Genomic DNA, 25,467 nt, shown 5'->3' with positions numbered 1-25,467 from the left:
CAACCATCTAGCCCTCATAAATTTTGCATTCATTCAGGACACATGAGAGTCACTGTACAAACCTCCTGAGCATTAATGGCCACGGCGAGATCCTCAGTAAACAGTAGCACCCTCTGTAGTCCGTCCAGGAAAGAGACCCAGAAGATCTTGGTATCAGAGTCCAGGAAAAAACTGTCTGTACCGTCCTACAAATAAAGACAAATAATACTGTCAAACAAGATTTGTTCTCAGTCTATTTGGCTGTTCTCTTCACATCCACATATCTTTTGTATTAATGATTATAATTTTTTTGTCTTCCTGGAACCACTGAGGTATTTATTTTGTTCAACTATTGCATCTGATTTGACTATAGTTCATAATTTATATCTTTTACTGTTTTACTACATAAAATTTCAATATAATTATAGGCACAAAGCCACGACTGTCTTCTTCATTTGTTAGGTAGACCATGAATGCAACAAACTCACTTATTAATTCAACAGTCTTCATCATAGTGTAAACTTAATTTCCACCTGTTCTACTCACCTGGATAAGGCTGGTTTTCTGAGATTTGACTTCTCCAGAGCTCCACTCTAGCTCCCTCTTCCCTATGGCATTCTCCCAGGTGTACAGTACACACTCCATGGGATTCAGAACGTGTGCCGACTTCTCACCACTAGAAATAAGTAACGTAACTCAAATTGTAGTCATCTACTGTGTAATCAAAATTTCACCAATCTCTTCTTTTCTCTGCGAAAGTTTTACCCCTGACTTGACTGAGATTTTCTCTCTCCCTCTCTCTGACCATATTTTCACCCTCTCTCTCTCTCTCTCTCTCTCTCTCTCTCTCTCTCTCTCTCTCTCTCTCTCTCTCTCTCTCCTGACCACTCACCACTGGTTGTACTTGACGACTGCCCTGTCTGTACTGTTGATCATCAGGACGGTAGCCATGCCTGGTTTATATGTTGTCAAGGATGTTACCGTGGCAGCCTCTGTCACCTGACAGTCCACATTTATTCCTCCAACCTTCACAAGAACAAATAACATTGAACATTGAATACTGAATATACTTAGTCTAAAGAGAAATTAAACATCCCAAAAACACACAAAATATGCATTATTTTGTCTAGTATTTAACAATCTCACCAATTATAGTATATCAACGAAAATGGAAGATTCGTTTTATAGTGTATGTGCATGTTTCTTATACTTGTATATATCGTGTATTTTGTTATTTTGTAATTACAAATTCATATAATTGTCATGTAAGTTATAACAGTTGTAAGTTTTTAACAATTTTTCAAGTTAAATAGTAAAGACCTTGTAAGTTGTTAGAACTTGTGTCCTAACCTTTCGTATATGAATGCTATATATATACAATAAAATATGTTGAAATCAAATCAGAGAATTGTTGAACTTTATGAATATATCAGTAAGTATTTTACCTCATCGTCCACTCTCATCAGAGTAGCGTGTGGTTTGTTGAAGTAGAACGGTGTTGTACTATACGCAGACCCGTCAACTTTGGCCACCATTGTCATCTCCTTCCCAGAATGCAATGGCCAAAATGGCAGACACTGAAGAAACAACAAAGATGAATTACATTTACAATTAACGCCAATCTTTCAGTATGGTAGGACCAATTGCAAAATTATGGAGATAATTGAAAATACTGTATACAGGGAAATATTCGTCGTTTTAATTTTGCCTTTTTCGTCCTCGCTGTCAGCGGGCTAATTTAAGACTGGGCGAATTCTCAGGTATTATTTTATCTCCTTTAAACACAGCTATGTTTTGGCGAATTTAAGAAAGGGCCAAACGGTTTGCAAGTAAAGAAGGGCGAAAATAATCAAGGCGAAATTAACCCTGTATACAATTTTTCAATCATTTTTTTCCATTTACTGATTTGGGCGGAATTTGAGTCCATTCATCTTGTTTCGTGGTTTCAGCACACAGCAGTTTGACTTCTGATGTATTCAGCAGCATGTATAGAGGTGTAAACGTACAGATCTTGGTCAGTCCAGAGCTTGAAAGGCGAATTTTTACCCCTGCCTAAAACACAAATCCATTTTATGTTATATGATGGGGAAAACGCAGCCAGGACCAAGAACCAGCAATTATCAATTTTTTTCAACTTCAGAATCTGTCCTTCTAGACAATTTTTAAAATTTCCAAGACTAATTTATGCACCTAACTAGATAAGATATTTGTATCGAAATTGATGGTCAGGAATTTAATGTATGAAATTTACAGCCAAATATGATAATTCAAAAATTAATATAGAATATTAGAACAAAACTTATAGAATTGATTTCAATCAAGCTCAAAAAGGTTAAAAACACCAAACTTATTGCACTTGTTCAGTCAGACCCAAAGCTAGAGAAATATGGAGAGATGTAAATTCATAAAAGTTTAACATGGTTGAGCACCAAGAGTAAAATTATATAATTCATTACCAAAGTTTACCACAATCTTTTAAGAAATAATATATAAGATTCATTAAAAATCCCTTTTTTTCAAAAAAATAAAAGTTTGCAAAGTGACCAAAGTATTCACAGAAGTTTTGGTTTCTTAATTTAAAAAGTTTACTCACAACTGACTTGTGAAAACTTTAAATGATAAATAAATAATTGCATCCTTTGATATTTGTATGAACAGTGAACAAATTCCCAAACAACTGTTACAAATAACTTCTGGAACAGATTCCTAATTAAACGCGAGGAATTAATTTTCCCATAAAATTGCGAGCAGCACCCTTCGGGGATTTTACAATTTGGCCATTATTTTCTGAGAGTTGAGAACTATAAGAAATAATTCAAAAGAGCAAAGTTCCATGTTCGAGATTTTATATTCTCGCAATTTGATACATACCAGCGGGATCGCGTAATATAAGGCATCTACAGTAAACTTGGATTGTAAAACACCAGTCTCACCTCATACACCCTGGATTTGGTTTTGCATTGGATGGTTCCGGAACTTCCCACGGTATCCAAGGAGAACTTGTCTGACCAATCAGCATCCGCTATCCTTAGTGACGCCTAAATATAATAATATGCATTCAGAATAACAATAATGAGCATGGTGCAAGAGACACTTTAAAGTCAAAGGATGGGTAATAATTTTTTTTGGTCACTTTGGCTTTTAAATAGCCGAGATTTTCATTGTCATACTAGACATATATTTACAATGGAAGCCACACAAAAATGCCTGGATTGAAAGGCAAGTGAATGGTGCTTTTCGCAAATAATTCATCCAAATTCAACATGAGCTACCTTATCTTAAACAGGCAATTAAAACTTCTGTAAAACTTCATATGATTATTCAGGAAATTGTAAAGTAAACCAGACACTTAGTACCACATCATGCAGAACAGAAATCATTCAGATTCGTAATTTATTACTAGTCAATTTTGATGGATTTGCATGGAGTTAACCCTAACTCAAATATTAAGCATAATCAAGTCCTTGATGAATTATACTGTACAGTAAAACTTTTAAAGATGACTATAAATAATTATAAATTCAAGTCAATTAATTTATGAAATCATATCCTAATGAACTTGTAAAATCCATTAAAATTGACCCCAACAAATTTAAGTTGTTTGAAAGTAACAGTTGAAATTGTATAAAAAAACAATAAAATTACGAGAAATTCAAAAACATTTTCAACTGACATAACACAACACTTAATCAATCAATCAATAAACTGATCAATTAATCAATCAATTAAATAACATGACATATATTACTTTAAAAATCTCCTCACTCCAAACCCCTAACTCCTGAAGAAAAACAAGATAATATAATTATAATAACTGAGCTTTTAGATTTTTTATGCATTTCAAGATGATTTATTTCAACAATTTAACCCGGAAATTCCTAAAAGTATAGTAAAACTTCAGCATCTCAAACACAAATATTTTAAAAAAACAATGGATATGTTGAAGTGATTTGAAAGTCCCAACCACTTATAACCATTTTAACAAGACCTTGGACATTCAGTAGGACGTAGCTATCTAATTCTTGCATCAAAACAAGTTAAAAATGACGCGGTTTCAAGCGAAATATGCACCGATTGCCTTGTCTTAGCTCAAAAGCCAGACAAATCTTGTTGATTTTAGAGAGCCATGGCTGAGTGGCCAACAATGAAATAAACAGGCCTACGTCACATTGCTGTTTAACACAACTACCCAAGGTCCAAGCTCTTATTAAAATGGTTCTATTATACTTTAAGTATTATGCACTTGATATCTCAAATACTCCGATATCTCAAAGTTTTTAACCAGTCCCATCTTGTCCGAGATAATAGGTTTGACTTTATTTATAAATGAAAATTTACTAATCTTATCTTTTTATCGCGTTAAAATGGTATGTTTCATCCTCATCCTATCTGATAAATGTATAAACAGTTTGAAGACCTTGAGGCAATTTTAGCTATGCCATAAAAATCAAAGAGGAAAACCGCTCAGACAGACAACTATACATGTAACATACTGTAAATTCCTAAACAAGGGACTGCTAAACAGAGCATCCCCTTGCGACATAATTTATTGTGTGGGGGATGCATTATTTAGGAATATACAGTTTACTTATATAAATATAAATGAGGCGACAAATTTCTACTAAGTAAACCCTCCATTACTACAAATTTTTTTTTTTTAATGGTACTAGATCTAATCCAAAAAATATCAAATTGTTGGTTTGAATTACTTACTTTCACTTTGGTTTCACAAAAGTGAAGCGAAAGTAGTTATTGTCAAGTCGTACATAAAATTTCTGTTTAAAATTATGTTATTTTAATGATATATTGAAAAGGATTCAACTAATTGACTTGAAAATTAACAGGGTTTGTCCTTTTACCATGCGAAATAAGTGTACGAAGTTTGATCAATATTTGTGCAAAGCTTTTCTCTTAAACTTAATTGCTTCCAACTGAAGAAGACACAAACGTACAGCAGTAATGCTATATCCCCTTCACAACAAGTTGCGCAAGGGGAATTAACTCAAAGAAACTTGTACCTGGTGCATCAAATTACACGAGTTATCCCTTGTTAATTGTCTGATAATTATGAATAATATGATATAACATTTATAACAGTTTGGTCCTTGTGATATTGAAGGTTTGAAGGTATGGAAGGGATGATAGCCCTTAGTTTATTGCCATAGGCAAAATTAGTTATCATAAAATCCTAAAAATCTAAACTCATCAAGCAAGAGAAAAAAGAAAGGCCAAAAAAATCACAGACTCACATAAACCATAACATAAAACAAATCACAACAAACTCTGCTCAGGTTTTTTGCAAATAAGAAAAACTGTTATATGCCATGCAGTTTAAAATAGAATGAGACCGATTCATATTAAAAGCGAGGGTGTTTTGCCCACTTGACTGGTAGCATTGTTGACTGGTGCCCAGCACTTACTTTACCAACTTGCCGCCATTCCTTCACTTTCTCTTTGGAATTTTCTTTCTGCGGTTTTGTCTCCTTTGTCTTTTTGTAAAGAGTATTTCATGTCGAATTACCTACTCTGCATGTTTCTAACATAAAGTAACCCCTAAATTCATACTCAAATGTTAGAATTGATTTTTCATCATTGATAGTAATTCACATTTTTGAAGTATGATCTATTTTTATTCAGGAGAATAATTTAAAAAGACGACTTGGGGATTTTTCCTGTACCCAATAATTATCAGACTCCTTAATTTCAGCCGTCTTTATTGCTTGGTACCCTCTATGGCTGGTATCCTTATAGACAGCTGACTATTTAAGTCAGATTAACAGAATTTAAGTAGACAATAATGAAAGCTATTAATCAATTACTCTACTGAATGTTATCTATACCTTTTTCTTTCCACCAAGGCAGGTCTTTGGTTTAAAGGAGAAAAAGGCCACCTCCTGATGATCGGGGGAGTGTTCTATAACATCATCAGAATCACTGCCCTGAAAAACCAACAACAGTAAGTCCAAACCTTGTATCCTTGCAAGTCGCAAGTATCAAATTTTTGTCCCAAATCAATAATGAAAAACTGATTCAGATAGAAAAGTAGACACTCATAGATATTCAAATAGATAAGAACCTGTAATAAATATTCAAATAGATTTGATTCAAAGAGAGAGAGAGAGAGAGAGAGAGAGAGAGAGAGAGAGAGAGAGAGAGAGAGAGAGAGAGAGATTATGCATTCACAATACAAACCTTGTAATATAGAGTCATTCCAGTTTTGTTGACCATCCAGTACGGACTATAAATAGACATATCTAGACATCCCTCATTTTCCTTACAGTGCAGTCCTAAAATCTGTAATAGAGATTTAAATAAATTGTCAAGTCATTACACAAGACTACAGTGCAGTCCTAAAATCTGTAATAGAGATTTAAATAAATTGTCAAGTCATTACACAAGACTACAGTGCAGTCCTAAAATCTGTAATAGAGATTTAAATAAATTGTCAAGTCAATACACAAGACTACAGTGCAGTCCTAAAATCTGTAATAGAGATTTAAATAAATTGTCAAGTCATTACACAAGACCTTAAACCTGTGAAAGTGTAAATTAAAGAAAAGCCATTATGGGGATAATAAAACATTCCTCACTGTCTTCATTTACAGTGCATTCAGTCTTGTACAGTATTTAAAATAAAGTCAAGACATTGACTAGAAATATTAAAACATCATTTGCTTTCTTTACAATGTAGTTCTAAAAACAAAGACAATTTCAGTATCTATGGTTCTTGTAACAAATTCACTGGAATTGAAATTACTTTCACTGCACAAAGTGCCAAGACATAATGAAGTACACTTTACATAGTGTACGATAAGGCCTTACCAAGGAAATTTTCTGGGATCCTTTGAATAAAGCACTGAAGGTCCACATGGATAGTTCCGGAAACTCCGTGGAGAGAAGCTGTGTTCCATGCCACTCCAGATCTTGATACGCTGGGATCTACAGAAAATTTTTTCAAAAAAAAAAAATATATTGAGAATTAAAAATAAATATGAACAACAGTTTATGCTGCATATTTGCAAAAATTAATGCTGAATTCATAATTTTTAAAAAATCTTTTATGGTCAAAATTTTTTTTGTATAATACCACAGACTTTAAAACAACTCCACCTAAACATACTGAATTATATTTATTTAACAATGTTTTTCCCGAGACCCTATCCGGAGGCCCATCAGACCTTACCTTGACTTCTATGTGGGACTGTCCCGGCATGGCGTGAAGCAGTGGTTTGTTCTCTCCTTTACCTAGGGACACCTCCGATGCCATTCCCTTGGGAAAAATAATTAATATGAATCTTCCATTCTGCATTCTATCTTAAAGCTGCTTAGTCCGATTTTTTTGTAATTACAGTATCAAATTTTTTTTTCATACAAATCATTTATCTGAGAAAGTTATGGACTTCCTCCTATTTACACCAGCAAAATCAGTCTTTCAAAGTTAGAAATATTCAAAGTAAATAAAAATAATTTCTCTTTGGGCAAATGAAAAAACAAACAAAAATGCATCACGGGAATGATTAGAAAAGGAAACCGATTGGTTTCGTCCCCTGATTGATTGGGGTTATTCAACCCGCATGCTTTGCATCGATTGTAAAGAAAGCAGACTTTGGAAATATTAGCAAACAAAACGTACATATGTTTATTTGTAATTTGTCTGATCATTTCGACCTTTATTTAAAGCAAAGCGATGCCAAATTCGTAATACAACCATACCCGTCTCAGTGAAATTTAACATGAGGCGAAATTACGCGGTACCTTTTAATGTTGTTTGTTTTGTTAGCAAATTTTGTATGTATTTTTCTTCATTGAAATTTGGCATAATTGACGGGTAAAACTACTGCAATGTCTTATTATTATACATATACTAAGCAGAGCAATCGTTTAAAAGTGTGCATAAAGTTTGATATAAAATCGGACCAAGCAGCTTTAATTTTCAAATGAAAAATTTAAAATTACTAGTCTATGTTCTCTTTCATAAAGAAAATGTATTTGAATTTACAATCATTTTGGAAATTAATATCAATCTAATTTCACCATAGATTTAGCAATCTGATGAAAATGTATTTCATCTCTGAGCATAATCAACTGTATAATACATGACATAGGCCATTGAAAAACTTATTATAATTTGATTTACCAAAAAATCAAATCACATTTCATTGTTTCTGACAGTCATTCAATTTTAAAGCATGCCTGAAATCAGAGCAGTAATATTTGTTTTAATATAGTGGTTACTGTACTTAATAAAGAGTATATAGCATACCTCTAGGAGGAAGGTAACGGGAATATTCAGCAGGTTGTGGAACACAATGGTGGGAGACAGGTGGAACAGGTATGTCTTTGACGACAGTTCCTCCGTCTCATCAAAGTAGACGTTAATCACTTCCGACCTCACCTGTATTCAATGAAGAGAAATTAAAATTCTTACGTCCCCTGAAACACTTTTAAAAGGGAGAGTTATCATTGAGAAAAATAGAGCGTGACAAGTTTCGAAAAAAGTTTTCCATGAATTCAATGGAATGTTTTAAAGATATAATTGCAACATTGAGAATGGTATTTGGCACAAGTTCTGAAAATATCCTTTACTCTGTCCCTTTGACAGAATCAGCAACATCATGACTATTTTTTTGGCATGCTCTACTAAAACTTGTATGTACAAATATTCTAGATTATATTTTCAGTTTTGCAAGATAAATTTTTACAGACAAATTAAAGGTAAGAAATTCAAGGATTTTCATTAAAATTATTGACAGCATGTTGCCTTCTTAATTGATTTCACTTACACAGATGACATAATCGGAGCCGTCGTTGAATTTACAAGAGAGGTACACTTTTGGAGAGTTTTCTGCACCTCTCCAAGAGAACGGGGTCATGGACATTTCACACCTGGAATACAATAAGTCGGGTGCTCTGCTTCAGAGAAAAAAAATACCGACTAATCGTCGGAAAAATACGGTAGTAGATTATGTTATCATACCAATTCTAAAGTTAACAAAACCCTAAAAAAAACTGAAAATGAAACTGCCAGCCTGATTTTCATATAATGAAGCGTTATCAGTACTAGGTGTATTAACTTTTATAATTGCTACACCTGAGTGCACACCTAGACGGTCAACATTTTGCATCCCAGACTAGTTTTAATGTCTTAGATTCTGCATTTTATTCTAAAATTGTTGTCTTGCATGTCATTGTGTTTTCTGTTTATTTTCAACACATTGATGCTGTAAGTACTTACCCACTGTCCTTGGGTTTCAGGAGGAAGTATCCGTCCGGGGTGTAGACGTCAGACAGGGGAACGTTAAACTTCTCCCCGGGCTCAATGACCCCGCACGACTTCACATCCTGTCCGTGCCGGGAAAACAGCTCCACCGCATTAGGGAGGTGGTTCTTCATCTACAACCGACCAAAGGAATAAATCCTGCATGAACATTAATCATTTAATGATTAACTTGCCAGCTAATCAGCTAGGAGATCTAAACAATTTCAGATTGCAACTCTGTTAATCTATAGCCAATCTACGAATTAGAACCATTCTAACAAGACCTGGGACTATCAATAGGGCATCACCCAAAGTCCAAGCTCTTGTAAAACGGCTCTAATTCTGCATGAGCATTTAATATTCAAAAGACACAAAAGTCTTGATAATTCCATACTTCAATAGATCTGATAAAGTTATAGATAGTCAATAAGTTAGACAAAGGAGCAAACACAACCTGTTCAAGCAAGTGCCACTCTACCTGTACAATGGAGCGAAGATGAAGAATCTTCTGACCAATGGGAGCCTCAATACTACAGACTACGGCCCACGTATCACCTGGATACGTCTTATGGTTGACTGGGTACAGTCGTCTCTCAGAACGTTTAATCGTCACCTCTCGCGTAGCTCCAAATTGCTCAATCTGTAACATACCAATAGAGTCACACCATTTTTTTGGTTATGCACAAATGATGAAATTCCATGAGTTTCAATAAAGTACATCTTTAGAAATACACGTACATGTACATTCACAACATTTTTCTATTGCAAAGTAATTGACAACATAATCAATTCTACATGACTATGATGAATATGTTGTCAGATCCACAAGTTTCAATGAATACATGTATGTATATTCTTATGCCTTTAATATTCCCTTGATGCAATAATTTCAGACAAAGATCAAATAATTGAAAACAAATTATTTGCATGCATTTTCTGTACTATACTATAACTTGCGATTTTAAAGCTTGTATATTTTTTGCAAGATCAAATTAAACAAGATAAACTAAGAAAGCATCTTTTTTTAAAGAGGGTTCTTATATATGTTAAAATTAAGCGTAGATTGAATATCACACCTGAAAGATGAACTTTTTCTCGTCGCCCTCCTGTGTGGCTTTGATGACCGATGCCTGTCGTTTCAGTACAGCCTTTTGCCGTCCATAAAGAGGAAGTGATTGATCTGTTTCCAGGGTCACCTTGCCATTTTTCACTTCAGGAGGCATCTGAATAGAACAATATTTTGAAATTAGCAGATTGAGGGTATGGCAACACCAAAACTTCCTCAGCATACATTATCACATTTGTCCTTGAAAATATTTTTGACCCTGAAATTGGTTTAAAAAACTGACAATTTCACAGTTTTATTTTACAAGAAGCAATGAACTGTCAACTAAATTTTAGTCTCCATTTTGTCAACTTCAAACTTTAATAGAAAGAAAAATTAATGTTATTGAAAAACAGGTTTGACCAAATCAACATCCCATCATCCAACCTCTGATCACCCCTCATACTGTGGTTTCATCAATATTTGCTGAATACCAATTTTCATGGATTTCGTTGTTTAGTTTATCCATGAAATTTAAAGCTCATTGAAGTGCAATTTCTACTAGTCTATTAAAATTTGTATTGATGGGGTCATTGGCCACGAATTTACGTATCCTTGAAACTGTGATTTTCACTTAATCTACGAAAATTGATACCCTTGAATATTAATGAAACTACAGTATAAATTGGTATAAATAGAGTGATACACACACTAACGACTACTGACCTCAAAAGCATTGTCCAGTTTGAGAACAACAGGTAGTCCTGTATTGTTGTAGATGACGTAAGGTGACAGGATCTTCCCTGCCTCTTCTGCCGGCGCAACAAGTCTGTAGGCATCTCCAAATGCCTGAAATGTAATTGATATATAGTATATAAATGGTATTGTAGATTAGAAGTCATTTCAAAAATCCTCCAATGAAGCAAGAAGTCTGTAAAAATATGTGAATGCTGAGAGAGAAATTGTACAGTGAATGTTACATATTTGTAAGAAAAGCAAAATGGAGATATACATTCAATTAAGGCTCTCTAATCCCCCCACCAGAAAATAATTTATATTTAAATTTAACAATATTATTAAATTGTAACAAAATTTGTTAAAATGTATTTTGCAGTTCAAGTAATCCATTTTCATATTCTCAAATCTTGAATTCAATAAAAAATTCCCCTACTGCCTACCTTAGCCAAGTTATTGAGGACCTCCAGACAAGTCTTTGTAACAGTCACTTCCATTGGATCATTGGAGCGGACGTTAATTGACATTTTGGGCGGGGGTAACACAATGTTCTTGGAGTCTTCATCCTCTTCATCATCCTCTGGAGCTAGTTCATCATTCTTCGTTATCTAACATATCAAGACAGACTTTATCAATTAAAAATTTGATAAGAAGTTCAACTATCTTTTTACATCTTTTTCTTCTTTCTGAATTCTTGTTCGTTTTTTTGTATTATCAATCATTTTTTTATGAATCCTCTTCAATTAATCCCAAATCTTAGAACTGAATATTTACTACAGACAATTCCAGATCCTAGGCAAATACTCCCACCTGTAATCTCAAACCCAACATATTACAAACTTTCCTGACATATTTACCAATCAGTAATATTAGATCCTACTCAATATTTCCAGTATGATTCCAGATCCAACTTAATATTTTCTACCAGAAATCCATAGATATCATCTTATATTTTCTACCTGAAACCCCAAATACCAGAACAAAACAATATTTCTTCAAAGTTATTCCAGATCCCACTCCATTATATATTCCTACCCATGATTCCACATCCCACTCAATACTTCCTGTCTGTAATCATAGATCACAATGACATAAACCAACTTGTAGTCCCAGATCCCCTTCATTGACATAAAACAACTTGTAGTCCCAGATCCCCTTCATTGACTTAAACCAACCTGTAGTCCCAGATCCCACTCATTGACTTAAACCTACCTGTAGTCCCAGATCCCCTTCATTGACTTAAACCAACCTATAGTCCCAGATCCCACTCATTGACTTAAACCTACCTGTAGTCCATGATCCCCTTCATTGAGTTTAACCAACCTGTAATCCCAGATCCCATTCATTGACTTTAACCAACCTGTTGTCCAAGATCCCCTTCATTAACTTAAACCAACCTGTAGTAGTCCCAGATCCCACTCATTGACTTAAACCTTCTTGTAGTCCCAGATCCCATTCATTGACATAAACCAACTTGTAATCCAAGATCCCACTCATTGACTTAAACCAACCTGTAGTCCCAGATCCCCTTCATTCACTTAAACCAAAATGTCCCAGATTCCCTTAATTGATTTAAACCAACCTATAGTCCCAGATCCCACTCATTGACTTAAACCAACTTGTAGTCCCAGATCCCCTTCATTCACTTAAACCAACCTGTAGTCCCAGATCCTACTCACTGACTTAAACCAACCTGTAGTCTCAAATCCAATTCAATGATACAATCCTACCTCTAATCCCTCATTCCTACCTGTAGTCCCAGATCCCACTTCTTCATTTTCCCGTTCTCCACCACAGGTTCCACCAGGGACTCCCAGACAGACAACTTCTCGTTGTAGAACGCCACCTCCAGCCGCATGTTACTCTCCACTTCAAGCTGAAAAACAAAAGCAAGTTCAGAGGCTAATATCTGTGTATGTGTGGGTGGGTGGGGGGAGAAATTAAAGGTTTTTAATTTTGCACCCACGCAATTTACATTGATTGTTTATGTACATTGCCCTTTAAACTCCATCCTAGAAAAACTGGTCTGAATCAATATTTCTTCTAAACTCTACTGTATACAGAGAAATATTAATCCCTGTTTTATTTTCATCCCTTTTGCCCTCGTTTTCATCAAGCAAATTTAAGACTGATCAAATTCTTTGTCTCAAGTATTCTCTCTTTAAACACAACTGTGTCTGGCCAAATTCAAGACAGGGTGAAACAGTTTGCAAGTGATTAAAGGCAAAAATAACACAAGGCAAAAATAATCCTGTTTACAGCATCCTAAGATCCAAATTCATATGCCAGAGAACAGGGATTTGAGAGAAGTTATCCACAATGACAATTTTGGTGTATCGACTGTATACAACAATAGTCACCTACCTTAGAACTCCAGTCCCTGACCTGGGCATCAAAAGAGGTCTCAGCAATCAGCAGGGGTACAGTGCGCTTCCCCACCCCTCCCTCCAGCTTCACCACGATGTTGGGGACCTTTATAATCAGCTGTTAACAGACACAGAAATCATTTATCAATCAGCAAAGCTTCGATGTGCTCACAATTTTTTATTAAATGTAATTATACAAAATTAATCTTTATAACGCTGACTTGATCTATTTCTGATGAGACTAACTAAAGAAATTAGAGGTGAAAATTATCATTCTTTTTCAGAGAAATACCTATAATGCTTGGCATGAAAAAGTCTTGAAGTAAACAATTGGCTTTTTTCATAAAATGAAAGGTTTATACCGTATTTCCATGTTTCACAATTATAGTAATGGAGACTTTATCACTTAAATCTAGCTGTACAAATTATTGCATAATGTTAGATTAATCACGGTTTAATTTAATTGTGTGTGAGCCAAAAAGTCAGATCTCTGTGTCACAATAAAATACTGTAAACCAACTTTTTTGTGACAGTTTTATTTGGCAATTTGCTCGAGATAAACTGGTTCATGGTGACTTATTTTTACGATAAAGTCTTATCCACACCCATGTCGTTATTAACAGGTAAGGACTGGTTTGCAGTGAGAAATATTTATGACAAGTCTCTTGCAAATCACAAACCTTGTGAAAAATTTCTCGCACACAAATAAAAGTTAGTTTTCAGTATACGTCTGACATTCAAAACAACAATAAATTATATATAATAACATTATACACAGCAATGTCAATATTTTGATTACATACAGATCTATAAACTAATGAGATGAGAGACAGTAAGTGTATTTAAAAGTGTTTATACAATATAAGTGTATTATCGAGTGTCTGTAAGAAAAATAAAGATCAGGGAAAATCACACAGTTTCTAAATCTACCATTATCTTCAGAAATGCAAACACCATATTGTAACATTATTTGAGGCAAACAAGAGAAGCACTCATCTGGTAGAAAATGTATACAAACCAACCTTTATCAATTCATGCGTTTTCTAAACATGTAGCAATCACAATATCATTCAGATATTAAATATAAAATGAATTCAAAAGAAAATGTGTTTTTTGAGCATGCATTTTTTCTTTATTAAGCATATTCAGCTATTAAAACTTTAAAGAGATAACACCCAACTTGATATAAGTTAACTTAAGTTTGTATATATTTTTCTTACATAAAATGTTCACTCATATTTTAAAAATCAACAACTTGGGCAAAAACACTTTAAAAATTTCAAATAGAATGGTGGAGCAGGTTAGGTGGAAGTTGAGATCAATGGAGGGGGATATTGGAGTTGGTTGGGAGGAAAGGGGGGGGGGGGGGGGCGTGGGACAAGGGAAGTGAATTCAATGCACTGCAACAACCCACCAAGCATTGATATGGCATGAACTGGGAAAATTAAACAGTAAAACACTATTAAAGAATTGACGTTTACAGTGAAGTGATTTTCATTCCCCGTGACAAAATTGTACGTTGTAAACTTAATGGATATAACAAATTACTCTTATAACAAAGCGAAATCGCCTGTCCCTGGAAGTTCGATATAACCCATGTTTTACTGTATATGTAAATTTCCTGAAATGATTGATATAGAGAACATTCTACATGCCACAAACATACACATAAACATGTACACAGGTGACGGGGGATGCTGATTTGGACCATGATGAGTACAATAAATCAAGGACAGTTACGAGTAGACAATGAGACAGGTATAATATAGCAACAACAGTATGAGACGTGCAGTCGTGCGGAACATTGCTTTACCATTTCAGAAGGGCCCTAGAATGAACCATATACAGAACCAATGAAAAACTGGTTAGCAAAGAAGTAGGGATTAATTGTTAGTTAACAAGCTAAGTTATTAGTAAGTTGTCAATCATAGATGGGGATTTAAATATTATTTCTTAAAAGAATATGTCCACATTTCTTAAGAAGGTCATCACAGATTCTCATTAAAAGTTGATAATGACATATTGCGTCGCAGTGTCAGGGAACTATATGAACATCTGGAACATATTACTAAGCGGTGAAGGTTTCATTTTTTTAATAAGATAATATCTGAAACAATACCCAATGTGCATTTTGCATTTATCTGACTTACATAATATATGTTATCAGGAATTCAAAACAACAAATGGACTCCATCATATTACATTTACAATAAAATACACCAGTAAAACTTTCCCACATTTATACTTACTTGCTCTCCGCGCTCAATCTCATCTAATGTGATATCGGACGGGAACAGGTCAATGTCTGGCAATTCCTCTGCCGACGCATCCTTCAGGAACCAGAATTTCCGCTCCGAGAGTTTTTTTGTATTCCATAAATCCGCGGGAACTTTTTGCTTTTCCTTGTCATTTTCAGCTTCCTTTTAATGAAAAATTTCAATCATCAATCACATCTTGACAAATCAATGTTGAAGACTTCCTTGCGTATCCTAATTTTTCTTAACCAATCATCAAATATTGAATAGATCATTCAAGACTTACTACCTGAAAAATATGCTGATCAAGAGGGATTGAAAAGACTAGTAAGATATACCGCACTTCCTAGTAATTGGATAGATTCTGTTAAGACTTACTTCCTGTTTGGATAGGTTCTGTTAAGGTTCTGAAGGCGGTCCGTTATTTGATACACATTTAAATATTGTTACTGCGTTTCTGCGGGATAGTTCTTTTTTAGTAGAATTAATACTATGCTTATTTTTATGAATTAAAAGTAAATTTGAATGTAGAAATATGTTTTATGCCTTTTAGAAAATATCACATATTTTTTGTTTTACTCGTAAATGAAAAGTAGGTCATACTTTGTAGATTGTCGTATTCGGCGCGTTTTTATCGAGACTATAATCTACTCGGAAAATTTCGGAGTTCTTCATTCTTTTCAAATCGGTATGCGGGACATACTAAAGACCTGAAATACTAAAGACCTGAATGTCATTAAATTTTATATAAATGATATATTTGAATTTCTATGTGCCGTGTCAAATAAAATGACTTTGCGTGTGTATTTATTATATTTCCATGTAAACTGTGGTAGAAAGTATCATGAAATGACATTATATCAATTATTTACGCAAGAATATGACAGAAATGAAAATTTGAATTGACTGGAAAATTTGAACTAATCCATTTTTATTTTATTATGACGTCCCTTGAAATCATATATTAAACTAATGCATTAAGTTTTCATTCAATACAATGCAACAAAAAAAAACCCCAAAATGGTTTGAAATACATAATCTCCCAGAGAAATTTCAAATGATGAGTTGAACTTTGTATTAGAGTAATGTACAAATCAATGTGTTCTCCATTACTTCATACTATGGCAATGATCATACAACTTCCGTTAAAAATGCTTACAAAAACGAAATCGATTCTTTATGATAATAGTAAAATGTTAAACTTCAAAAAAAGTTGCTAAAAGTATATTAAAATTTACCATAAAAATTAGTACAACCAACTCTCATTTTCTTCTTTGTGGTATGTTTTTCTGTAAACAACCAATGATTCATACAACAATTATATTTTTTGCGGCCCATTTGACGCTTGCGTCAATATGATTTCTTGTTAAAAATGTACTGCATGTTTGGATAAATTCTCTCAAGATTTACTTTCAATCTTGATAGCTTTTGTTATTTAAGCATGTTAAGATGCTGGTCCTGTTTGGATAGATTGTGTTCAGACTTACTTCCTGTTTGGATAGATTGTGTTCAGACTTACTTCCTGTTTGGATAGATTGTGTTCAGACTTACTTCCTGTTTGGATAGATTGTGTTCAGACTTACTTCCTGTTTGGATAGATTTGCTGTAATGAGAGTGATCGTTCTTATTGTTCGGGGTGAGATATTGAGTATGAGATCAGATGTTGAGATGTCCATGTGAGGGGATTTCCCTTGCGGCGTCTTGCTGTAGAAGGATATATCACAGGGATTCAGGATCTGCAAAACCAGATATCAAATGGGTCAGGCAACTTGAAATCAATTTATTTAGCAATTTGATTAAAATGCCAGAATCACAAAATTTTGAACTCAAATAAAGGAATCTTCAGAATGTTTTATGTAGTACATTACCTGAGCCCTGCGTTTCTCTCTCTCATTAAATATGGCCGAGGCAATCTGTAGACTGTTGACACTGGCTGACATATCCTGGGTTTCCGGCGTCACCCTCATTCTGAACTCCACCCCCATCTGTAAATTGAAAGGATGTAAATATCTGAATCACAAATACAACAAGAGATGTTTGTGAAACACTTATGCCCCCCTCCCTTGGAAACATCCACAAAGAAAATGAAGTCAACGTAAACTGCAAATAACTGGAATTTTTCTAAGTCCAAGGAGGATAACTCTGTCGAAAATTGCTCGATTGCACCCAATATCGAAATTGAGGTATATATTATCATGATAACGAAACCTGTATACCAAATTTCCTTATGATATGTTCATCCTCTGTGAAGAAAATGAGTGGAAACTGCAAATACAAGTAACTGGAATTTTTCTACATCCAAGGGCCATAATTCTGTCAAAAAATTTTCAATTGTACCAAATATCGAACTTGACCTAGATATTATCATGATAAATTTGTATACCAAATTTCATTCCAATATGTTCATCCTCTGCGAAGAAAATGAGTGGAAACTGCAAATAACTGGAATTTTTCTACATCCAAGGGCCATAACTCTGTCGAAAATTGCTCGATCTTACCCATTATCGAACTTGACCTAGATATTATCTTGATAAACCTGTATACCAAATTTCATTCCAATATGTTCATCATCTGTGAAGAAAATGAATGGAAACTGTTGGTGGACCGATCGACAGACCGACCGACAGACAGCAGCAAAGCAACAATGCCCTCCCTTCTTCAAAGGGGGGCATAATTATCATTTTATGGTTTTATACAGTCATACACATAATAGTATGAGTTGATATCTTCACAAGATATCTGGTTCAATACATAAAATACACATAATAGTAATGAGTTGATATCTTCACAAGATATCTGGTTCAATACATAAAATACACATAATAGTAATGAGTTGATATCTACGCAAGATATCTGGTTCGATACATACACTGAGTAGGAGTGAGTTGGAGGCGGGGTCCATCTGGTCCTCTATCAGGATGATCTCTGGCGTCTCCATGCTGACAGTTACTGACATCTCACTTGTAGGGGGAGGCGGGGGCGGAGCTTTGGATGGTGTAGCCACTGTCAATCAATAATAACTCATTATATTACATTGAAAATCAAGAGGAGTAAATCTTATCACGGGGAGATGGGGCTGAGGTTTGTATGGTGTAGCCACCGTCATTTAATAATAACCCATATCATACTATATGTACATAGAAAATCAAACTTTTAAATTGAAAAGAAGCATAACCCCATGAAACACCAAATAAAACCAGACTTACTTATGAATCATATGTTTTTCACTTATTGTTATTAGTTTAATCTGTCTGTTTGTTTCTCTTAAATTGTACCTTTGGAGTGGGCGTTTCCTGTAGTGGGCGGGGCAGGTTTGGAGTCTGGGAGTCCACTGGTGAAGAAGTCAGCGAGGGGCATCAGGAAATCAAGACAGACCACCACCCGAATACTGCAAACCTTCACATTCACTGAAATACAGAGAGAAATGCTAGCTTTATTTAATGTTATTACAGCATTGTAAATATTGGGGCATCAAAAAACCCAGACACACCTCCACCTCCTCTTTCTCCCTTACATGGCACATATCTTCTACAATAATTTGAATGACCGGCTTTTTCATTCTCTCTCTCTCTATCATCTTCATTCTGTGTAGGATCCTTGGTACATCTATAATATAAATAATCTCAATCTCCCTCTTTGTCTCTCTGCCTGTCTCTCTCTCTCTCTCTCTTTCTCTCTCTCTCTCTGCTACACCCACCATCTTTATTCTGGGAGGGATCCTGAGTGAACTGTACATCTATCATATCATTCTCATTCTCTCTTTCTCTCTCTCTCTCCCCTACACCCACCATCTTTATTCTGGGAAGGATCCTGAGTGAACTGTACATCTATCATATCATTCTTCTTCCCTCCTGAGGTCACTCTCTCTATCATCCTGAAAAATTTAAATATGTCAAGACAAAAATATCAACTCTTGACTACATTTTGATTTGAAAATGAGACTGAATATTAATGTATTATGTGGATGTACAGATACAGATGATTATATTGATGCCACATATTGACAGAATGAATTAATGCACAAATGTATTTATAAAAGAATGAATGAATGGTAAATATGAAATGCAAATAATTGATATTTTATTTATTATTATCAATTCAGTTGGATGAATGGGAAACATTTATACATAATACAAAATTTTCAATGCATAGAGTGTATGAAGATTTTTCAAGGCATCTGAGGATTTTGTGTGATAGTTGTACATATTAATCAAATTCCATTTTGTTTTCATGTTGAAAGGAAATTCAGAGCTAAAAACATGCTAGATGATAAATTTTCATGGGATGAAGCTTCATAATTTCTTTTATTAATATGCTTATAACTGAAAAATACAAATGAAAGAATAGTTAGTTTGAAATGAAATGGATAGAAACTCGTAATCAAAGAAAAATCTAATAGACAATAATATTCTGTAAATATCATTAGCATGCAGATATGATAGAATGATAATCGCAAATGTATCATACTTAGCTGTATGCTCTTTTATTTATCATAATTATATATCTGACATTGCCTTGATATTTTCTGTCAAATAACTGTACGTGCTTAATACGATACATCAGATTCTACTGATCAGAAACTAAAATAAACAGGAATCCGAAACAAATCCCTGACATCAATTTTTTTTATATGAAAATATTGCTGTTAAATAAAAGCAAAATAAAAACTAAACTATTTACAGTTATGGTAATTACTGAACTTAATATTGACAAATACCCCTAATGAACACAGCAGTTAATAAGAATAGAAAACAAGGGAAATTGGCCAAAAGTTGGAATTCTTAATAATATGTGTTTTTGACAATGCAAGATGATCCGAAACAAAACAATTGTTATTAGTTGAAATAAAATTCAAAATTCATGCAGACATTTTTTTTTTCATTTAATAGGTTTTTTACCTTATGGGAGGATGGGAGCTATAGGTAACAAAGCATGAAATTGTATAAACCAATGAAATGACCTGATATAGCTGAAGAACTGTCCATAACACATGCGCCTGTCATTATTCAATCGAACAATTTATTATTGTAAATGTGTAACATTTCACTGGGTATTCTTTTTAGCGTTTTTTGGTGGAAAGTGACTTCTGCTTATTCGAGTACATCGCTAAATGCCTTTGATATAATTATGTATTAGAATAAGTACATTCAGAAAAACGCCAATTGAATTCAATTCCATGCTAACTTATCGAAAAACATTTCCTGCCAAATATTGTACATGCTAAATATAATATGTTTACAGTATCAATGACATATGATTCAGAGAAATTATTGTTCAATTGATCAATCAAGGAGCAAAAATAAACCTGTATACAGTACTTGAATCAATAAATTTGATAGATTAACAACAGGGCATGAACATTTTAAGAAAAATACTTTGGTTTATTTTCGGGTTCTTTCATCATACCGTAATGTCACGTGTATAACACGCACTTTTTTTCAGCCAAAATTTGATCAAAAGTGGGGGGTGCGTGTTATACATAGGACTAAAATTTTACCCCATTTTTTCAAGCCGTGATTCTTAATTACCTCGGGAGACGTGACTGCCGATATAGCGTGTTATGCAAGTTGTATGAGTGTATATTTTCTGCTGATATAGCGCGTTATGCAAGTTGTACGAGTGAATACCAAATTTACTGCATCAGAAATACCTTATTCTTAGTTTTATTTCCATGTATTGAAATATTTATCCACTCTCAACACTATTTCTTGCATCAAACAAGTTTAAATATCGCCAGTGTAATCGCCATTACGTAAGCAATCACCTGTTGACTCGGCGCGTGGTCAATGTTTGTTTAACAATTTCTGGTGTCAGAAGCATGCACCTGTCTTGTGTCGGACTTCACAGGGTGTTTTCAAGTGCAGAAAGCTTAGCAATTACTATGATTTGATGAAACTTGTTTACTTTGTATCCAGTAATGCAGTTACACGCTATTGTTTTACATAGACACTGTTAGAAATAAATCGATCATTTGTACGACTTGATAATGACGATATACGACATACATACGTTTCTTCAGAATGTTTATTTAACAACAATCAATGAGTTTGACTATAATTAATCTTTTGATGTTGTTTTGGTTTATATCTGCAAACATTATAACTTTTAAGCTCGGTTGCCGTTCTTCCCTACGTATGATGATCTTCAACTTTTCCACTGTTTTACGAAGTGTCTAATGATATTTGATACCGCCCATGTAAATCATGCCGTCCTTTTTAAGTAAAATTGTAAGAACTTTGACTCTAATATCGCTTGGGCAATGTTCCGATCACTAAATTACAGTAATTGCGCTTGGGTTACAAAATTATCATTAAACATCGATAGTTATTTGGAAAAATGGCGGCCGTCGATTTTCATCATTGTGCTATGTTCCGATCACAAAATTAAAGAAATTGCGCATGGATTATAAAATTATCATGAAACATCGATTGTTTGGGGGGAAATTGCGGCCGTTGATTTCGCCATTTTTGGGTGCGTGTTATACATAGGACCTGCTGTTTTTTCGCTATTTTTTGGGCAACTTTGGGGGTGCGTATTATACACGAGTGCGTATTATACACGATACATTACGGTACAATGTATTGCTTGATTTGGGGAAATCTTGGCTCCCAATATATGAGACACCATACATTGTCAAATAGAACATGTATTACAGTCAATGAATTCGATGAATTCACAGAAGGAACAGGAAGTCTAATTTCTTCTTCATCACATGGTCAAAGTTGAATTAAAATATCAGTTGCAATTTATGAAACATGGAAATGAAAATGCATGAGCAATTTTCTTGATGAAAATACTAGCACATCAGTTTACAAGAAAGGCCAAGTCATTTCCTATGAAAATGATGGTCAAGCTCAAAATTTAAGTATCAAGCAATTAAGTATCAAGCAATTTATCTCCCTTTCAATCTTGATAAATTTCTGAATCCAAGGTTACACGTGTTATATCTCCAGAAAATGAGTTATAATGAGCAAAGCCAGTAATTCCCACTTTCAATGTAAATAAATTCAGGTTAATAACCAAATCCAGAGTTACATATTTATTACCCAATAATGTTACAATTATGATGAGCAAAAAGCCAGTTATCTTTTTCCGAGTTATGAGCATAAAACCATCTAACACCCCATCAAATATTAATGAATTTCAATATAATAACCAAATCTATAGTTACAGATATATTCTCTGATAAAATAATGTTATAAGTAAAATCACTAGTTATCTCCCCTAACAGGGTGCTGATTCTCCTTAAGTTTACCTCTTTATGCCCGCTTCCTGTTTCTGCTTCCTCTTGTCATCCACCACTGTGTCTTTGAGAATGACACTGGTTGTCAAGGAGCCATCACTCTTCATCTCACCTTTGACCCCGACGACCTCAATCATGAACTGACCGAGGGCCTGGTCAACCGATCGAGAATTCTGACCATCTGTTGTCTAAAGAAGAAAAAACTAACAAGTAGCAATGGTGTTTATCCCAGGAGACAAAGCAAATATTTTCTCTTACTCTTTCCATTTCTCTCTCTCTCATCCTACATTCTGTTTATTAGTCCATCATGCATCTATGACTCTGTCTCCATTTTTGCGTATCCTTCTCTTAAATTAATTCAACACCATCCCTACCCTTTAAAGAAGATTTGACATCTCCCTATCTCATCCCCTACACACTTTCTACTCCACAAAAGAATATCAAGATTGTATAGATTTTCCTCTCTCTCCTCTCTCTCTCTCTCTCTCTCTCTCTCTCTCTCTCTCTCTCTCTCTCCTTCACTCACCAGTGTACTTTCCCCTGAGTACAGTGTGGCTGAGAGAGAGTTGATCTGGAACTGGAACTTGAGCTGAGTGTGGAGCTTATATGTATCCGACTGCTCCGGAGGGGTCAAAGTTATGGCAGGTGCACCAGCTGTCAAAGGAGATAATTTTTTAACACCACACAGGTATTGACAATAATATACACAATTTACCATTTTTAAATTAAAAAAATCACACAAGTTACATAACTATTTCATTGCCAAATAAAAAAAAGTAGATTTTTATAAATTACATCAACCTTACATACCTGTGGTGGTTTTCTCTGTATCAACGGTTTGACCTTGGGCTGGGGTCATTTCTGTGTCCTTGACCTTTGATGATCCAGCAACTGTGTCAGACTTCTGACCTTCAGACAAGTTGTCACTGAGCAAGGTCATAATGACTTTGTAGTCACCTTGACTCATAGTCGCCTAAAAATTGCAAGGATATTTTTATTAGGTACGTGTACTGCAAGATGGTTTGTTGTAAGATTATGAATTTTTACCTTTTCATTACAAAATAAAAATACTTTTTTCATCATATAATTCATGATATCAAAATACAAATATCTCTCAAAAACAATGCCGCTTATTGATTGGTTTCCTTGTTGTATTTAATGATCTTGACCTTTGACGAACCTCTTTGTGACCTTGACCTTTGGTCTAACTATTTTCATATTGACCTCAAACTGACCTCTATGCTCTCCAGCTGACCACCGATATCCACGGCAGGGATTTCCTTGTACCATCCAAATGCCAGGTTCCTGGTAACAGACAGGTTAAGCGATACCGGTTCTAAAACTAGGCACTGTCCCACCACTTCCTTCTCTGTGCTCAACTCCGCTCTGAAATTTCAAAATGACCCAGAGCTCTAGATGGCAATATAACAACTTAAATGCTCTCAACACATTAATTGGGATACATGTATTAGATATCTTTGTCACACCAATACAAGTGAATTCTGACCTTCATTACGGTACCATTGAGAAAAAAAAACATAAAGTAAAGCCTTCTGATTCTAAAATATAATTCCAAATTTAGAGGAATGAAACTGACTTTGCTTTAAGCGTGATTTCATTCTTTAGCAATTCTGATGAAATCATGTTTTATTTGTGACTTCATCATTACCTACCGAGCAACCTTCAGCGACTTCAAATCAATCTTCATTGCGTCCAGAACTGCCGGGATTTTGGCGTCTGTCTTGACAGGACTGAATGAATTACTGACATCAAGATGTCCAAAGTCCACCATTAAGACATTCAAGGAATCGGAGCGCTGAGGAACTAGGATAACGGGGGCACTCATGGAGACCTTGATGGATACGCGAGGCGATTTCTCTGCTAACTGGGCCATGGCGACCTTTGCACTCTCAGTCATGGCCTCGGATGCCTCGCGGACTTTCCCCTTGGCGGCCTCAATCTGACTTTCTAACTCCTCTACTTGGAAACCATTCAGGTATTCCTGTTTAGAGACATATGATTTGGAAAGAAATCTTGTTGAAGATCAGGTGTAGAACTTAAAGACAAGTTGTCAAATGAAACAATAAATTCTAGATTACCAGTAAATCGCTGACAAATCTCATCAGGAACACCCCTCTAATACATCCAAGCTGGACGTCCACGCTGGTGTCTACACATGACATGTCCGAGTATTTATCACCCTCTGTCGCGTTATTGTAAATCGTCAGGTTCAGCTTCAACACAGCATCACCCTTGATTTCTACAATCTGTAAAAGACATCATTTAGTACTAATAACACCATGCATTGAAAACTGTTTCTAGCACAAACACTGCTCTCTTAAGTATAAAGAGACTGCTCCCTTACTCTAACTGATCCCTTTGAGCCTCTAACTTAAAGACTGCTTGCTTTCCGTTATTAACATAAATACTGATCACTTAGTCCAAAACACAGACACCTCCCTGATAATGACTTCTTACCTTTGGATACTTGGTTTTTGTATTGGAGTCATACACAGTGACCTCCCTTAGTTCTGACGTTACAACAGTCTTGCTGTCCTGTATCACTACACCTGCTGATATACCTG

At 34.8% G+C, this 25,467-nt stretch overlaps 1 protein-coding gene across 6 annotated transcripts in view; it reads right to left on the bottom strand.

Moving 5' to 3' along the window:
- LOC105332910 (intermembrane lipid transfer protein VPS13A) overlaps positions 1–25,467 on the bottom strand; it is an 84,133-nt gene that overhangs the window by 16,670 nt on the left and 41,996 nt on the right. For 3 of the 6 annotated variants that reach the window (XM_066084313.1, XM_066084332.1, XM_066084329.1), the window contains 34 exons: positions 25,361–25,464; positions 24,982–25,149; positions 24,556–24,884; positions 24,118–24,268; positions 23,693–23,855; positions 23,409–23,536; positions 22,895–23,070; positions 19,428–19,513; positions 18,915–19,046; positions 18,509–18,642; positions 17,508–17,624; positions 17,223–17,375; positions 15,634–15,804; positions 15,198–15,212; positions 13,383–13,502; positions 12,769–12,894; positions 11,462–11,626; positions 11,010–11,132; positions 10,315–10,461; positions 9,717–9,878; positions 9,215–9,372; positions 8,763–8,865; positions 8,243–8,374; positions 7,163–7,249; positions 6,802–6,918; positions 6,172–6,273; positions 5,820–5,918; positions 5,400–5,468; positions 2,913–3,017; positions 1,882–2,031; positions 1,425–1,556; positions 872–1,005; positions 526–655; positions 63–185 (listed from right to left, as the gene is read on the bottom strand). In XM_066084313.1, the coding sequence (XP_065940385.1) occupies positions 63–185; positions 526–655; positions 872–1,005; positions 1,425–1,556; positions 1,882–2,031; positions 2,913–3,017; positions 5,400–5,468; positions 5,820–5,918; positions 6,172–6,273; positions 6,802–6,918; positions 7,163–7,249; positions 8,243–8,374; positions 8,763–8,865; positions 9,215–9,372; positions 9,717–9,878; positions 10,315–10,461; positions 11,010–11,132; positions 11,462–11,626; positions 12,769–12,894; positions 13,383–13,502; positions 15,198–15,212; positions 15,634–15,804; positions 17,223–17,375; positions 17,508–17,624; positions 18,509–18,642; positions 18,915–19,046; positions 19,428–19,513; positions 22,895–23,070; positions 23,409–23,536; positions 23,693–23,855; positions 24,118–24,268; positions 24,556–24,884; positions 24,982–25,149; positions 25,361–25,464 (4,511 nt within the window). The remainder of the gene's footprint in view (positions 1–62; positions 186–525; positions 656–871; positions 1,006–1,424; positions 1,557–1,881; positions 2,032–2,912; positions 3,018–5,399; positions 5,469–5,819; positions 5,919–6,171; positions 6,274–6,801; positions 6,919–7,162; positions 7,250–8,242; positions 8,375–8,762; positions 8,866–9,214; positions 9,373–9,716; positions 9,879–10,314; positions 10,462–11,009; positions 11,133–11,461; positions 11,627–12,768; positions 12,895–13,382; positions 13,503–15,197; positions 15,213–15,633; positions 15,805–17,222; positions 17,376–17,507; positions 17,625–18,508; positions 18,643–18,914; positions 19,047–19,427; positions 19,514–22,894; positions 23,071–23,408; positions 23,537–23,692; positions 23,856–24,117; positions 24,269–24,555; positions 24,885–24,981; positions 25,150–25,360; positions 25,465–25,467) is intronic. The other 3 variants (XM_066084317.1, XM_066084333.1, XM_066084324.1) reach the window with 3 other exon arrangements.

The sequence above is a fragment of the Magallana gigas genome, chromosome 1, assembly GCF_963853765.1.
Source record: "Magallana gigas chromosome 1, xbMagGiga1.1, whole genome shotgun sequence".
Taxonomy (NCBI): Eukaryota; Metazoa; Mollusca; class Bivalvia; order Ostreida; family Ostreidae; genus Magallana; species Magallana gigas.
This window is presented reverse-complemented; position numbering and strand designations above follow the sequence as displayed.